We start from the raw sequence: 16177 nt of genomic DNA on the forward strand, positions 1-16177 counted from the left end.
GTGCTTTAGAGTCACGTGTCAAGAGGACGTTTTGAGCGCGCGTAGAAGACGTCTGGGTGTTTTTCCCCGCTTTTCTGTTTGTCCCGTCGTCGTCCGTCCCTTCGCGTGAAGCGCCTGTTTCGTCTGGAACAACCAAGATGGCACCGTAGTCTGACCGGCTCCTGAGAAATCTCGCGAGAACGCCTGAGTCTCCACGTCCCCCCGTGCGGCTCCTTAACCCCCCGAGCGCGGGTTGCTTTGGCTTTGCTCCATCCGGGCTTTTTCCGCTTGGCTTCGGTCGGATCTCCGCCCGCCCCCCCCCCGGCTCTTCCGTTAGCGAGAGCGCGGCCGGGGGCGTCGGTGCCTCCGCAGCCGCTGCTGGGGAAATGTCCGGCCCTGGGGCAGCCGCGGCCGCCGGAGGAGCGAGGAGCGCGACGGCGACGGCGACGGCGACTGCGGAGTGGGGAGCCTTCGAAGACAACATGCAGGTAAAGGGAATGGGGGTCCCGCCTTTCCCGTTTCTTGGGATCCATCCCCTCCATTCGGATTGGGTTCCCTTCCCCGCAGCCGCCGTCGCCCCGTTCCTGGCCTGGCTTTGAGATCGCCTACACAGGTAGTCCTCGACATACGACCACAGTCGAGCTCAGGGTTTATGACGTTAAGTGAAACGTTTCTTACGTCGCTTTTGCCCCGTTTTGCGACCTTTATTGCCCCAGTTGCTGAGTGAATCGCCGCAGTTGCTAAGTTAGCGACGCGGTTGTTAAGTGAATCTGGCTTCCCCCATTGATTTTGTTTGCCGGGTGGTCCGCCAAAGGGGTTCACATGACACCGCCCCCCCCAGGACGCTGCAACCGTTGTAAATGCGAGTCAGTTGCCAAGCACCCGAATTTTGACCATGAGGGAATTGCTGAGAAGGTCGTAACTGAAAAATTGGTTGTAAGTTACTTTTTTCACTGCCATAACTTTGAACTGTCATTAAATGAACTGCTGTAAGTCGAGGACTACCTGTACTATGTCGTACACCACCCAGAGCCCTTCTTCTAGGGAGATGGGCAGATAAAGAAATTTAAAATAAAAATAAATTGAAAACACCAACAAGGCTGGAAATGCCTCTGTGGGACAGAGGAGAAGCGGTTGACACTCCTGGCATGTCCTTTCGAACTCAGGCAGTCCATAAAGAGAGTCCTTGTGTGTTGTACAAATGAGCAAAAAAATGTGAATGGTGTCACAGCAAAATAAATACAAGGGAAAGGTCCCAAAGCCAGAACGTGTGAGGAAGAGGTTGGATTCCAGACACAGATATCCGATCTGCCAAGTTGCTCCGTAGCTTTTTTTTTTTTTGCAAGCACCTTGCGTAAGTTAGTTCCTCATTTCCAGGTAGACTTGGATAGCTATGCAGCTGAAAAGATATTCACAACATTAAGCTTAAGCTTGTGCTTGGATTGGTTATTAAATTAATAAAAGATGGCTATCTGCATTCCATTGTTGTTCTTTGCAGGCTGTTTGTTTGCCAAACTTACTGAACATTTGGCAGTTTTCACAGGGAAGAGCCCAACCTCTTCTCAAGCTCAAGACACATTTATTCATCTGTGCAGGACTGGCTTAGATTTTAAATTTTATAGGGGTTTTAAACTGATTTTAATATTTATATTTCTATTTTAAATGATAGGGCACTGGAATAAGTTTTTTAAAGATTATTTTAATTTTGTATACTGATGTTTTATATGCCTGTAAACCGCCCTGAGTCCTTTTGGGAGATAGGGCGGTATATAAATTTAAATAATAAATAAATAAATAAATAAATAACCAGCTTGTTGTCGGCCTTTCTGCCAATCCAGCCAAGCTCTGAAAACAGTTCTGTCGTCCATTTCTGTTGCCTTTGCTATACTCACAGTTACACAAGGTTCAAATGTTTATCCATAATGTTGAATGCATTAGAGCAGTGTTTCTTAAAGTGTGACTCCAGGACCCTCTGAGCGATCTGCAAAATTAAAATTATTTGCAGATCTTGAAGATATTTGCAAATAATTAAAACAAGATCACTCTTGTTTTAATTTTTTGTTTGTTAAAAAAGTTTTTATCATGAAAAAAATAAATGAGTTTAATATTGTAATTTGTATATGATTCAATACCCAACCGTTGTACAAATGGATCAGCTTTATTTTTTAATGAGTAAATATTGATACATATAACCCATACTGACAAAAGTTCTTTTGAGGTCCTCCATAATTTTGAAAAAAATGAGAAGAGCACACAGGGGGATATGGATAAAAGAAAAAAGTTTACAAGGATAAAAAAGTATGAAGTGGTAAAACAGTAAATGGCATTGATGTAAACTAAATTTTGATTGTTGTTTTTTTCTTACCTTGCCCCTTAAATCTTTGATTATTTCTTTCTCTTTTCCTGGATTTTGAATAAATTGCTTATTTACAGTATTCAACTGCTCCCTATCATGTGCGTTGTTATAAAAAGCATTTAATATTCAGTGGGTAACTATCACTAGATGTTTATTTAACAGATTGTCCATCAGACTATATAAAGCAGCAGCTTTAATTATAGTTCCCCAAAGCAATAAATATTAATGTTTATTCTGTGTTCTATTTTAATTTAGTAGTAAAGTGTCCTGCCCAGCATTCTTTGCTAACAGTGTAGTAACTTGCCTCAATGTTGTGATAGAGACATGGAGAGTAGAGCAGTATCTTTAAGACAGGGCAGTTCATGATACAATACAATACAATGCCTTATACACTGTAAGCCGCCCTGAGTCTTCGGAGAAGGGCGGGGTATAAATGTAAAAAAAAAAAATATGGTCCTTGCTTTATAAACATTCATTCAACAATCACTCAAAGTTATGACAGCACTAAAAGCATGGTAGTTAGAACTGGTCGTTAAAGTTGCAGTCATTGTAGCACCCTTGCAGTCATGTAATCAAAATTTGAGCACTTTTTTAAAAGATTTTTTTTATCCAGCCATCATGTTACTTTTTATAAATAATTCAAGGTAGTGAACATACCTGATACTCTTTCCTCCTTCTGTTTTCCCTACAACAACAAACCTAATGGGTGAGTTGGGCTGAGAGAGAGTGAGTGGCCCAAAGTCTCCCAGCCAGCTTTAATGCCTAAGGCAAAACTAAAACAGGAAACTCTTGGTTTCTAATATTGTGCTTTAACCACTAGATCCGTGATGATGAACCTATGGCACGCATGCCAGAGGTGGCACGCAGAGTCCTATCTGCTGGCACGTATGCCATCACCCCAGGTCAACTCTCCTTGGCGTTTCTTTCGTGAGCTTCTGTTTCCCTGCAAACGATGAAACAGAAGCTCATGAAAGAAAAAGATCTTATCTCTTGCTGCGCTGTCGGTGTTGGGATACCCTGCCTCCCGCCGGCCAGCTGGTCTTCAGGTCTTTGCTGCGCATGTCCGCACATGTCCACGCGTGACTGTGGATGCATATGTGCATGTCCACACATGTCCACACATTCATGTGCGTACGCTCACCTTTCAGTTTGGGCATGCGCACGTGCAGTTTGGGCTCTCAGTGCCTAAAAAGTTTGCCATAACTGCACTAGATCAAAATATATACACATAGTATACTGCCATTGTACCGTATTATCAAAAGAAAAGCACTACATGTATTTAAAAGGGAAGATACAAATAAATTTCTGAGTAGAACAATAGTATAAAATAGAATAACAGAGTTGGAAGGGACCTTGGAGATCTTCTAGTCCAACACCCTTCTTAGGCAGGAAGCCCTACATCCACTTCAGACAAATGGTTATCTAATCTCTTAAAACTTCCAGTGTTGGAGCATTTACAACAACTGGAGGCAAGTTGGTTCACAGATTAATTGTTTTAATTGTCAGGAAAATTCTCCTTGTTCTAAGTTGCTTCTCTCCTTGATCAGTTTCCACCCATTGCTTCTTGTTCTACCTTCAGGTGCTTTGGAGAATCATTTGACTCCCTCTTCTTTGTGGCAACCCCTGAGATATCGGAACATTGCTATCATGTCTCCCTTTCTTTTCATTAAACTAGACATACCGAGTTCCTGCTATCGTTCTTCACGTTTTAGCATTCAGCCCCCTAATCATCTTTGTTGCTCTTCTCCGCATTCTTTCTGGGGTCTCAGCATCTTTGTATTATGGTGACCAGAACTCCAGATTGTTGGGGGGGCAATAAGTTGATTTTGTAAAAATATACAAATAGAATGAGACTATTGCCTTATACACTGTAAGCCGCCCTGAGTCTTCGGAGAAGGGCGGGGTATAAATGTAAAAAAAAAAAATATGGTCCTTGCTTTATAAACATTCATTCAACAATCACTCAAAGTTATGACAGCACTAAAAGCGTGGTAGTTAGAACTGGTCGTTAAAGTTGCAGTCATTGTAGCACCCTTGCAGTCATGTAATCAAAATTTGAGCACTTTTTTAAAAGATTTTTTTTATCCAGCCATCATGTTACTTTTTATAAATAATTCAAGGTAGTGAACATACCTGATACTCTTTCCTCCTCCTGTTTTCCCTACAACAACAAACCTAATGGGTGAGTTGGGCTGAGAGAGAGTGACTGGCCCAAAGTCTCCCAGCCAGCTTTAATGCCTAAGGCAAAACTAAAACAGGAAACTCTTGGTTTCTAATATTGTGCTTTAACCACTAGATCCGTGATGATGAACCTATGGCACGCATGCCAGAGGTGGCACGCAGAGTCCTATCTGCTGGCACGTATGCCATCACCCCAGGTCAACTCTCCTTGGCGTTTCTTTCGTGAGCTTCTGTTTCCCTGCAAACGATGAAACAGAAGCTCATGAAAGAAAAAGATCTTATCTCTTGCTGCGCTGTCGGTGTTGGGATACCCTGCCTCCCGCCGGCCAGCTGATCTTCAGGTCTTTGCTGCGCATGTCCGCACATGTCCACGCGTGACTGTGGATGCATATGTGCATGTCCACACATGTCCACACATTCATGTGCGTACGCTCACCTTTCAGTTTGGGCATGCGCACGTGCAGTTTGGGCTCTCGGTGCCTAAAAAGTTTGCCATAACTGCACTAGATCAAAATATATACACATAGTATACTGCCATTGTACCGTATTATCAAAAGAAAAGCACTACATGTATTTAAAAGGGAAGATACAAATAAATTTCTGAGTAGAACAATAGTATAAAATAGAATAACAGAGTTGGAAGGGACCTTGGAGATCTTCTAGTCCAACACCCTTCTTAGGCAGGAAGCCCTACACCCACTTCAGACAAATGGTTATCTAATCTCTTAAAACTTCCAGTGTTGGAGCATTTACAACAACTGGAGGCAAGTTGGTTCACAGATTAATTGTTTTAATTGTCAGGAAAATTCTCCTTGTTCTAAGTTGCTTCTCTCCTTGATCAGTTTCCACCCATTGCTTCTTGTTCTACCTTCAGGTGCTTTGGAGAATCATTTGACTCCCTCTTCTTTGTGGGAACCCCTGAGATATTGGAACACTGCTATCATGTCTCCCTTTCTTTTCATTAAACTAGACATACCGAGTTCCTGCAACCGTTCTTCATGTTTTAGCCTCCAGCCCCCTAATCATCTTTGTTGCTCTTCTCTGCATTCTTTCTGGGGTCTCAGCATCTTTGTATTATGGTGACCAGAACTCCAGATTGTTGGGGGGGCAATAAGTTGACTTTGTAAAAATATACAAATAGAATGAGACTATTGCCTTATACACTGTAAGCCGCCCTGAGTCTTCGGAGAAGGGCGGGGTATAAATGTAAACAAAAAAAAAACAAAAACCCTGAGATATTGCTATCACGTTATCCCTAGTCCTTCTTTTCATAAGATTAGACATATCCAGTTCCAGTAACTCCTTTATGTGTTTTATCCTCCAGTCCCCTAATAATCTTTGTTACTCTTCTCTGCACTCTTTCAAGGGTTTCAACATCTTTTTTACATTGTGGCAACCAAAATTGGATGCAGTATTCCAAGTAGTAGCATTTGTCATTTTACTGTTGATTTTGCAAATGGAGCAATTTATCCCTAAACCAGTTTAGCTGTTTTCTTTCAGTTTAAGGTAAATACAATGTCTAAAGATACATGTTCAACATTTAGTTTTGGGCTGAGGAAACTATAGCAAAAAGTTAACATGTTCTCTATCTCCTTAATGGCCTTTGGTAATTGTCTGGATTTATGCAGTCGAGATGATAACTCTATCAACTACCTCTTTTGTTATTTTTTCTTTTCAGTAACAGCTCTATTTTTCTGTTGTGTAATTTTACATTTCATTCGCAGGACATATTTCTTTGCATGATTTCAGTTTAATCAAACATAAAAACAGGAAAAGACTAAATATATAAAGGCAAACATTGCAGGACAGCAGAGCCTTATTTGCTGGGCTTACCGGGCCCAGCTGAGAAAGAAGCAGTTAGGATATTTTTAACATACAAAAAAATGAAGGTTCCAAGGCCTAAGAAAACAGAAATAGAGTTTGTTTAATCTTTTAAAAAGTATCAAAAGTGGAACTCAGGCAAAAGATCCCAAATGTGTGGAATATCTGTAAAAGGTTTTTTGCTAGGTCCTGGCAGAGTCTATCCAGATAACAGTTTATCTGTATTCCCTTTTAGGTAGATACAACTCGGAATTTCTTCAATATCTACTGCCCAGGCAATCATAGAGACTTAAAAATAAGCATACTACTTTGAGTTAAGCTCAGAAACAGACCAGACCTGACCTAAGAAAACGCTACAACAATGATATTATAGGAATGATATGATTGCTAGGATCCTATCTCCAGCGGGCAGTGGCCTCACAGCTGTGTTTCACACCGCCTGCAGTTTCTAAGCCAGACCACTTGTAAGCTACTTTGTGGTCTGATTCAGGGGTTTCATGAGCTGGGTTACAATGTTGTCTCTTACCTTGAACTTTTCTTCAGGCTGTTACATTTTTATATTGAAATAGTTTCAAAGGTTACTTAGTGATGTTGGAAACAGCATTTTTACCAATACTTACTCTTGAACCTATACATAGAGCTTTTCTTTAAAAATTCCAATAATAATCTCTAATTATTTCCTGATATTAAGTTTACTCTGTATATTTGGAAGAATGTAGCAAATAGTGACAAATAGGGGTTTTCCTGCTCTTTGAGTAGTCTTCATTAGCTGCATAAATTAATATGAAATTCCAAATTGAGAGTAATTCTTATTCTAATGTTTGTAACAGTCTGTGCCTTTTCCTGGTGGACATGCTTGTAACCTTCTTTGAGGGTTTTGTTTTTTGCGGGGAGGGGGGAAATGATAATACATAGTTCTTGTTAAGAGAGGAGGATTGTGTACCTGTCTTGAGCTGCTGCTTTATTTTTGCATTACACAGGGTGGAGGCTCTGCTGTAATTGATATGGAAAACATGGATGATACCTCTGGCTCTAGTTTTGAAGACATGGGAGAAATGCACCAACGCATGAAGGAAGAGGAGGAAGTAGATGCAGAAGCAGCTGCTGCAGATGAAGAAGATGGAGAGTTCCTAGGAATGAAAGGTTTCAAGGGGCAGTTGAGTCGGCAGGTAGCTGATCAGGTAAATGGAGCTCTTATTGGTTTACTAGTGTTCCTCCGATTTGATGACGTTTGAGCTTGGTAGACTCCTGTATCCAATATGCTTCTGATTCTATTCCTCAAGGGAACAATGTTCTGATCCTTCTTTCATAATACAGTATTGATCTTAAATGTATGCCTGTCTTTTTTAGATCAGCAATATGTGGTTTACAGAAAAGATATATGGGACATCTTTACCACCCAAAGTCTCGGGAATTTAATAAGACTCATACCATATTTGTGATACTGTACAAATGATATCATTGTGATTTATAAGTTAGGGCATCATTTGACTTAACCATTCAATTCAGGCAATTGTTTGATTAATTATGTTTAATCAAAACATGGTTTAGCATAGTGTATTAACAAAATTGCATAGTGAATACTTACTACTTATTTATGAAAAATTGGTTTTACTTATCATCTCCGAAATAAACTAAATCTTGTTCATGGAATTAAGGGAGGAAAATGTCTAGACCTATAGTATTTTTCTGTACATTATAATCCTATACTAAGTAATTCTGCTTTGATGTGGTACCCTAGAAATGCCCTTGATCTGCAGTTTGTTTGTTTTTTAAGTTCTCTAATTCTTCAGAACGAGAAAGGAGAGAGTTTTTAATTAATATTTTCTGTTTTTTAAGATGTGGCAGGCTGGGAAGAGACAAGCCTCAAAAGCCTTCAATCTCTATGCTAATATTGATATCCTCAGGCCCTATTTTGACGTTTGAGCTTGGTAGACTCCTGTATCCAATATGCTTCTGATTCTATTCCTCAAGGGAACAATGTTCTGATCCTTCTTTCATAATACAGTATTGATCTTAAATGTATGCCTGTCTTTTTTAGATCAGCAATATGTGGTTTACAGAAAAGATATATGGGACATCTTTACCACCCAAAGTCTCGGGAATTTAATAAGACTCATACCATATTTGTGATACTGTACAAATGATATCATTGTGATTTATAAGTTAGGGCATCATTTGACTTAACCATTCAATTCAGGCAATTGTTTGATTAATTATGTTTAATCAAAACATGGTTTAGCATAGTGTATTAACAAAATTGCATAGTGAATACTTACTACTTATTTATGAAAAATTGGTTTTACTTATCATCTCCGAAATAAACTAAATCTTGTTCATGGAATTAAGGGAGGAAAATGTCTAGACCTATAGTATTTTTCTGTACATTATAATCCTATACTAAGTAATTCTGCTTTGATGTGGTACCCTAGAAATGCCCTTGATCTGCAGTTTGTTTGTTTTTTAAGTTCTCTAATTCTTCAGAACGAGAAAGGAGAGAGTTTTTAATTAATATTTTCTGTTTTTTAAGATGTGGCAGGCTGGGAAGAGACAAGCCTCAAAAGCCTTCAATCTCTATGCTAATATTGATATCCTCAGGCCCTATTTTGACGTTGAGCCAAACCAAGTTCGGAACAGGTAAGCAAGCCTGTAAGAATAAGAGCTGCCTTATCTATCAGTGCCATTCATAGAGGTGCTGCTTATTAAAAGTTCAATTAATAGTTTAATTTGTTAATTACAGCGCTATCATTGTGATTGAAATCAGTTATCCACCATGATATTGTTTTCTGCTAATGAAAAAAAGGCCATTCGATTCCATAAATATTGTTCAGGCTTAGAAATGGTTTTGCTTTTGTTTTCTATTGGAAGTCTTTTTCAAGCCTTTTTTTTCACAAGTGGTATTGAAGATATTCTTAGCTCTGTTTTCCTTTTTCAAAGAGAATTTTTAAAAAGCAGAAGATGAAAGAATGACATGCAAAACTATAGAATATTTTATCATATGTATTTGATTTAGTACTTTTATCCAGTAAATGTTGATTCAAAGTTCTGTTAATCTGTCCCTTCTTTACTAACAATTAAAAGAAACTTCATTTCTGAGTCCCATAGCTTCTGTGACCATTGTCTAGATCACAGGAAAACAACAAGAAATGCAACTTTATGCAATAGTTATACCTTTCTCTTCTTTTCCTTGCTTCATCCTAAGGCTTAGTGTTGATATGAGCATGGCTATGTAAAGATTATGTATGGAGAGATAATTCTGCTTCTGTTGTTTCAGTTCAGGCATTTTTTTCATAACCTACTTTATTTGCTAAGAGAACCAACAGATGTTTAAATGAGATGGCTGTCTAAGTAATCAGGTGCTTTCTTTCTAGCTATTGATCTGTACACTCTGTTTTAATTTAGATTGCTGGAATCCATGATACCTGTCAAGATGATCAATTTCCCCCAGGTGAGCTTATTGCTAATGTGAGCTGCCCAAAGTCACTTGGATGAGATGGGTGATCATAAAAATAAAAATCATCATTATATTACTTCATTTTTTTCAGCTATAAAGCTAGTGTGATAGAGTGGTATCTATCTTATGTTTCATCAGGGTCTGTTTTCTAGTTGATAAACTGCTCAAATAGAAGAGAATAAACAATGAATGCTAAATATAGCCATATTCAAAATGTAGTGGAGCAGTGCTTACATTGCTTCATTCAATACTATATTGTCACATCTCTTAGTTTATATTTAGTGAATAGCCCTTCAGGTCAGTGGGCAGCCAAACTTGTCAGACCATTCAAACGTAATTGTCCCGACAGACAAATGCTTAGGGCATCATAATTAATCGTAGAAATTGAATTTCAAGTTCAATAAACTCAAACTATGAAATTGATTTCATCTAGAACTATATAACATGGGTTTTCATATTATATCAAGTCATTTGAACACTATCATAATCATTTCCCAAACAATTACATAGTATAACTTGCAGTTTATAAAAATATTATTATAATTCTTCCCTAATAGTTCTGTTAGTTTTGCAAATGTTTAAGAAAATATGAATGAGATTTTGAATATATTTTAACCAGCTGACATAATAACTTTCTTTGAATGTTGATAAATGGCTACCATATATTATTTTCCAGAAGATAGCTGGTGAGCTTTATGGTCCTCTCATGCTAGTCTTTACGCTGGTGGCTATTTTGTTGCATGGAATGAAGACATCAGATACTATCATTGTAAGTAGAGGGAAATTGCTTTCCTGTCTGATAAGTGATCAGTTCTATGTATCTTTTGAACTTCCTTGATGTTGCAGTCACATATACATTATTGATGGAGAAAGATTTGTTTGGAATACAATTAATGCTTCCTGCAGACTTCACTAAATGGAATATTTATGGGAAGTATTACTTGATAGGCCCATTTGCGTTTTTCCCAGAATGGCTTTCTGATATTCACTTGCTCTTTCTGCAGAGGGAAGGTACATTGATGGGCACAGCAATTGGCACCTGCTTTGGTTACTGGATAGGTGTTTCCTCCTTCATATATTTCTTGGCATACCTATGCAATGCTCAGATCACCATGGTCCAAATGTTGTCACTCCTGGTAAGTAAAAGTCAGTTTTCTACCAAGGACTGGTCTATTGGAGTCTAGATCAAGTTTTCCCAATCTAGAGTCATCTCAAAGCAACATAGTTAAGACAGTCCACCATATCTAGCAAATGTTGAACTAAAGATAATGGTATCTTTAATGGTACCGCTGTATACTTCCATTTTAAGTAAACTGATATTTTTATATCCACATCAAGTATAGATGAATTTTTTTTTGTTAATCCTAGAGCCAATAGCGCAGTCTTTATATTCCCAGAGCCTACAGCACAAATTGAATGTTCATGGTATCCATCTTGGACTGGTTTCTTATTGCTTTTATAACCACTTTTTTGTATCCTGCCCAAGTCTTTTTATTAGGACAGTCTATAATCATGTAAAATAAATTAATATTACTTGGAATTGAAAGAAAGTTTGTGAGTCCCTAGAATGATTCATAATCCTGCAATACTGTGATTTACAAAGTGATTTGAGCTTAACCAAACCAAAGCAAGGTATTGTGACATGGAATTTATAATATTCACTGTTCTTGTTAGATTCAGGCATTAGAAAATAGCAGCTTTTTCCCCCAGAAATTCTGCTATAGTGTTCTCTCTGTATTTACATTACATTTGTTTCAAACTTCAACTCACAAAAAGAAACACTGAATTGGCAGATACAATCTAATCCATCATTCTCACAATGATTATGAGATTCATCTAAGTTCTGAAACCTTAAAGAGAGCCTCAAACCATAATACTGTCTTTTTTTTGTGGAATGTTTTGTTTTTCTATTAATACAGTTTTCTTGTTAATGTCAATAGATTCATTTTTGTCTCATCTGTCAATAGGACATTTTTCTAATTGCTTGCTGGATCATCCAGGTGGTCTTTGACAAGCTTGAAACAGGCAGCAGTATGTTGTCTGAGATCAGTGGTTTTATCCTTGGTATCTGCTCAGTCTTGTTCCTCTGGTGCAGTCATGAACACTGCTACAAGACAATGCAAGAATAACCTGCACATCTTTTGCCATTACCTTGGAATTCTTTGTGAATTCCTAGACTTTTGGACCATTTCTGCAAATAGTTAAATGGTGGTACTGTAATTCCATTTTTAAATTACCTCCTGTCCTTGGATTGATTGAGATACATTTTAGCAGTGGCTCTGTAGCCCTTCTCATGAGCAACAACAGTCTTTGTTATGAAGTCCACTGGGTTCTGTTTCAATATGGGCATGTAATTTTATTATGTCCGTGCTGTGAAGAGTTCATTCCAGTGGTGGCAACCCATATGTGTATGCTTTTTACAGGGGAGATCTTTCCTACATACATTTGATTGTCATATCATTGATTGGAACATCTGACTCAACTTATCCCCTTTAGAGAGTTTATTCGTATATTTTTTCCAAACAAGGCAGTCAATATTGGCACAGTGTGTTCAATAAAGATATTATGTAGTAGATTGTTTGGGATATTGTTTGTTTAAGCAAATGTATTTGTTAATGCTTTGATCACGGTGTTGCAGAATTAAAATTGGTTCTCATGGGTTCACAAACTTTCATTACTGTAAATCGGACAATGGAGGCAAATGATGTTAAAAGTTCAATAATTTTGATCAATTTCTAAACAATTTATTTTCATTAGTCTGCATGGATAATACTGAGTTGGCTGTAATAGCCAAACATTATTTTAGTGATCTGCAGATCACTGATAATCAGTTACTGGTTTTTTCACTGTATCAGGAGGAGGAACAGAATGTACATAGTGGTGTTACTTTTGTCTGAGACTTTTCCCTGCCTTCATGCTCTTATTAGCTATGCTTTCTTCCTTCATTTTAGGGCTATGGACTTTTTGGGCACTGTATCACCCTATTTGTCACCTACAATATCCATCTTCACTCCCTTTTTTACATTTTCTGGCTGGGAATTGGTGGTCTCTCCACACTACGAATGGTGAGTAATAGGAGTCATTGGGAGGCTCTGCGCAAGGCATAGAAGTGTTCTGGGGCAGCCAATGTTTTCTGGGCCCCTGCCTCGTGCGAAGTTGGGCAGTGCTATCCTAGAGAGGGATGCCCAGTCCCCTAGATGTTGCCAGAACCTCTCCTGCTGCCCTGGGTACTGAGACGAAAGACCACTGGCCCAAGGATCACCCTGCCAATGATCATTTCCACGTGTTGCTTTGAAACTTCCTTATCAGTACGGGGTTCAACAAATCAGGATTGGATTGAAATGATTTGCACATGAGCTGTAGATGATGACTAACTGCACATCAAAAAATGGCTATGATAAGAGTTTTAAGTGGAATAGTTATTGCATGGGGAAAGTTCCACTCTTTTGGCAGAAATGACCTTAATAAAGTGGTGTGGAGATCTCTCCTGCTGTGGTAGATGCTTAGATATGATGAAACATATCTAAATGTTTTGTGTTCTTGGTCGCCCACAATTTTTTGGTGGCCTGCATTTTTTTACTATTGGACCATTGATCAGTTTCCAGCACTCAGTCTGTGAAGGCCAGGTTTTACAGGCTGGGACTGATAAATCCTCTAGCTCTCTGAGAGTCCAAGACCTATTGGCTAACCTTACCTGATTTGGCCCAAAGGCCATTGTGGCTCCTGCCCATGTTACTACAGCTACTTGGAACTACAAGTGAGAACCAAAGGTGAATAAGCAGCCATAAAAAGGACCCTCTGTAAAGTTTAGAATGCTGTGTTTAGTTCTGGTCACCATATCTCTAAAGGGATATTTGTAAGGCTAAGAAGCTGTATAAAATTAGATAAAGTATTTGGAATCTAAAATAGCTTTCTTTTGAAGAAAAATTGGGAGCTGTGTGGTTCAGAAATAGGAAATATACATAAATGAATCATTGAAATTGATATTTTTGTTGTCCCCGTGCTGTTCAGATTGTGAACATGAGATCTGATTTCTCTTTTTCCTAGGTTGCTGTGTTGGTATCACGCACAGTGGGACATACCCAGCGACTCATCTTGTGTGGAGCACTTGCTACCCTGCACATGCTCTTCCTTCTTTACCTGCACTTTGCTTATCATAAGGTCGTGGAAGGTAAGAAAAGAAATTAAAGTGTTTGGGTTTGGAAGAACTGTTCACTGTCTGTAGAAGTTGTGGCCTAATTGGACTCTTCTAACAGTCCTCTGACAGTGCAGCCCTTAGTTTCAGAGTATGTATACATTCATTCAAGTGAAGCAGATTTTGACTTAAGAAGAAGCAGTTCAGATCCTAGACTCTTACAATTCATTTACTGACCATTCAAAGTTACAATGGCATTGGAAAAAGTGACTTATGACCGCTTTTAACATTTAATGACCATTGCAACATCCCCATGGTCAGTTTATCGAAATTCAGGTGCCTGGCAACTGACTCGTATTTATGACGGTTGCAGTGTCCCTGGTCATGTAATCACCTTTTGCAATCTTCTGACAAGCAAAGTCAATGGGGAAGCCATATTAATTTAACAATATTACTAAACAACTGCAATGATTCACTTAACAAATGTGGCAAGAAAGGTTGTGAGATGGGGCAAAACTCAATTGTCTCACTTAGCAACATAAAGTTTGGATTCAATTATGGTCGTAAGTTGAGGGCTACCTGTATTAGCACAAAACTTGATTGGAAAGGAACCAGCTTTGCCTTGCTTTGTATCTAAGCTTTCAGTTTCTTGCACTGCTGATATTGTGAAAAGGAATAAATCCCATCTTCGTAATGTTCGCAATTATGACATCTCAGCAAGCTGTTACCATGGTTTCCCTTGTTCCCTCCTGGCCTCCCACAAGCAAAGTCAATGTGGTAACCAGCAGGAAATCAGAAGTTGTTACCACTTGGTTAACGATGGCAAGCAGGACTGCTGGAATTGTCATTGCTAGGTGACAACTGTGTAGTTTAGTTGATAGCAATTGTGCTCCCAATTGCAATTGTAAGCCAACTGCCTGTGTGCACTTAGAGGTTAGACTGAAACCAAAAAAAGTAAGGTAATAGGAAATTAACTATGATGAGTGTTGGTACAATACAGCCTAGTATTTACTATTGAATGTTGATTTTCTCACTTGTAGGCATTCTGGACACATTGGAAAGACCCAACATTCCTCCCTTTCAGAGAGTTGCCAGAGACATTCCAGCCATTTCTTCTGCTGTAATGAATATAACAAACAAAGCAGTTGCTGCATAGACCTAGCCTTACAGACTGGTGTGCTCACCCTGTTTTTCATTGGCTGCTGTTACCACAATAAATGGACAAAATAACAGCAGAAGTAATTGGCTTATCGCAGATTTGCTTTTGGAAGAAGACTCCAAAGACATTTCAGAAGAGCTGCCTCTGTCCAACTTTGGCCAAAGTGGATTGGATAGAACCTTCCTAATGGGCCCTCTATATTTAACTGGGATTGCATAAGTCACTCTTTTCCTCCGTATATTCTTTGTGCTTGCTTTTGTCTTTTTAGACTATGTGTATCTTCTTTGTCAAGGGAAGAATTAAATTAAATGGATATTGGTTCTCAGCAGTTTCTTCCATTGGACCTTCATCATAAATTGAGATCAGGTACATCACTAAGTGCCCACAGTCATTTTCTGAAACCGACAATTAACTGCATCTTGCCTACAAAGTCGTGTATGTCAAGACTGGTATTCTTTGGTTAGCCTAATAATTTCTTAGTGTATGATACTCTTAACATTTAATGAAGGGCTCATTTAGAATAGTGAAACATTCTTAGTTGAGTAATTGATTAAAATCATGCATCTGTATTTATAACAGGTTTTAGCTCACCCTGTTAAGTCTCCATTATGTTATATCATTTCAAAGCAAGTTTAAGCTTTAGCTGATTGTCAGCAATTATTTATGCTTTTAGATGTCTCCCTAATATACAGTGTGTATATTTTCACAATTTCCCTGTTGGGTATTTCTCTGAAGGCAACATGCATTCCTTGTCTACTATTTAATCAAAAGCATTGGAAAAATGACACTGACTTTTGACATCTGCTTTTTAAAATAATACATGCAACATACATACATGTTCCAACACTGGAAATTTTTAAGAAAATGTTGGATAACCATCTGACTGAGATGGTGCAGGGTTTCCTGCCTGGGCAGGGGGTTGGACTAGAAGGCCTCCAAGGTCCCTTCCAACTCTGATGTTATGTTATGTTATATAGTTCCTATCACTTCATTCTGCTATTTGCTTTCATTTTTGTTTTTCCAAACTTTTGGAAGAATTACTGCAGCTCATAAGACCATACAGTATCTGGATTGGATGGACATGGTACCAAC

At 38.6% G+C, this 16177-nt stretch overlaps 1 protein-coding gene across 3 annotated transcripts; it reads left to right on the plus strand.

Moving 5' to 3' along the window:
- Window positions 1–179: 179 nt before the first annotated feature.
- On the plus strand, window positions 180–15403 carry YIPF3 (Yip1 domain family member 3). Of its 3 annotated transcripts, none has more exons than XM_058163225.1 (9): window positions 180–467; window positions 7318–7518; window positions 8868–8974; window positions 9740–9785; window positions 10468–10560; window positions 10796–10927; window positions 12743–12856; window positions 13839–13962; window positions 14967–15403. In XM_058163225.1, exons 1-9 carry the CDS (start codon window positions 366–368, stop codon window positions 15080–15082), a joined length of 1035 nt encoding a protein of 344 aa, XP_058019208.1. In that variant the 5' UTR covers window positions 180–365; the 3' UTR covers window positions 15083–15403. The 3 variants fall into 3 exon arrangements, with proteins under 3 accessions (XP_058019208.1, XP_058019218.1, XP_058019224.1); XM_058163235.1 differs by having other exon boundaries at window positions 10471–10560; XM_058163241.1 differs by lacking the exon at window positions 10468–10560.
- The last annotated feature ends 774 nt before the right edge of the window (window positions 15404–16177 follow it).

Source organism: Ahaetulla prasina, chromosome 1 (assembly GCF_028640845.1).
Source record: "Ahaetulla prasina isolate Xishuangbanna chromosome 1, ASM2864084v1, whole genome shotgun sequence".
NCBI classification, from domain to species: Eukaryota; Metazoa; Chordata; class Lepidosauria; order Squamata; family Colubridae; genus Ahaetulla; species Ahaetulla prasina.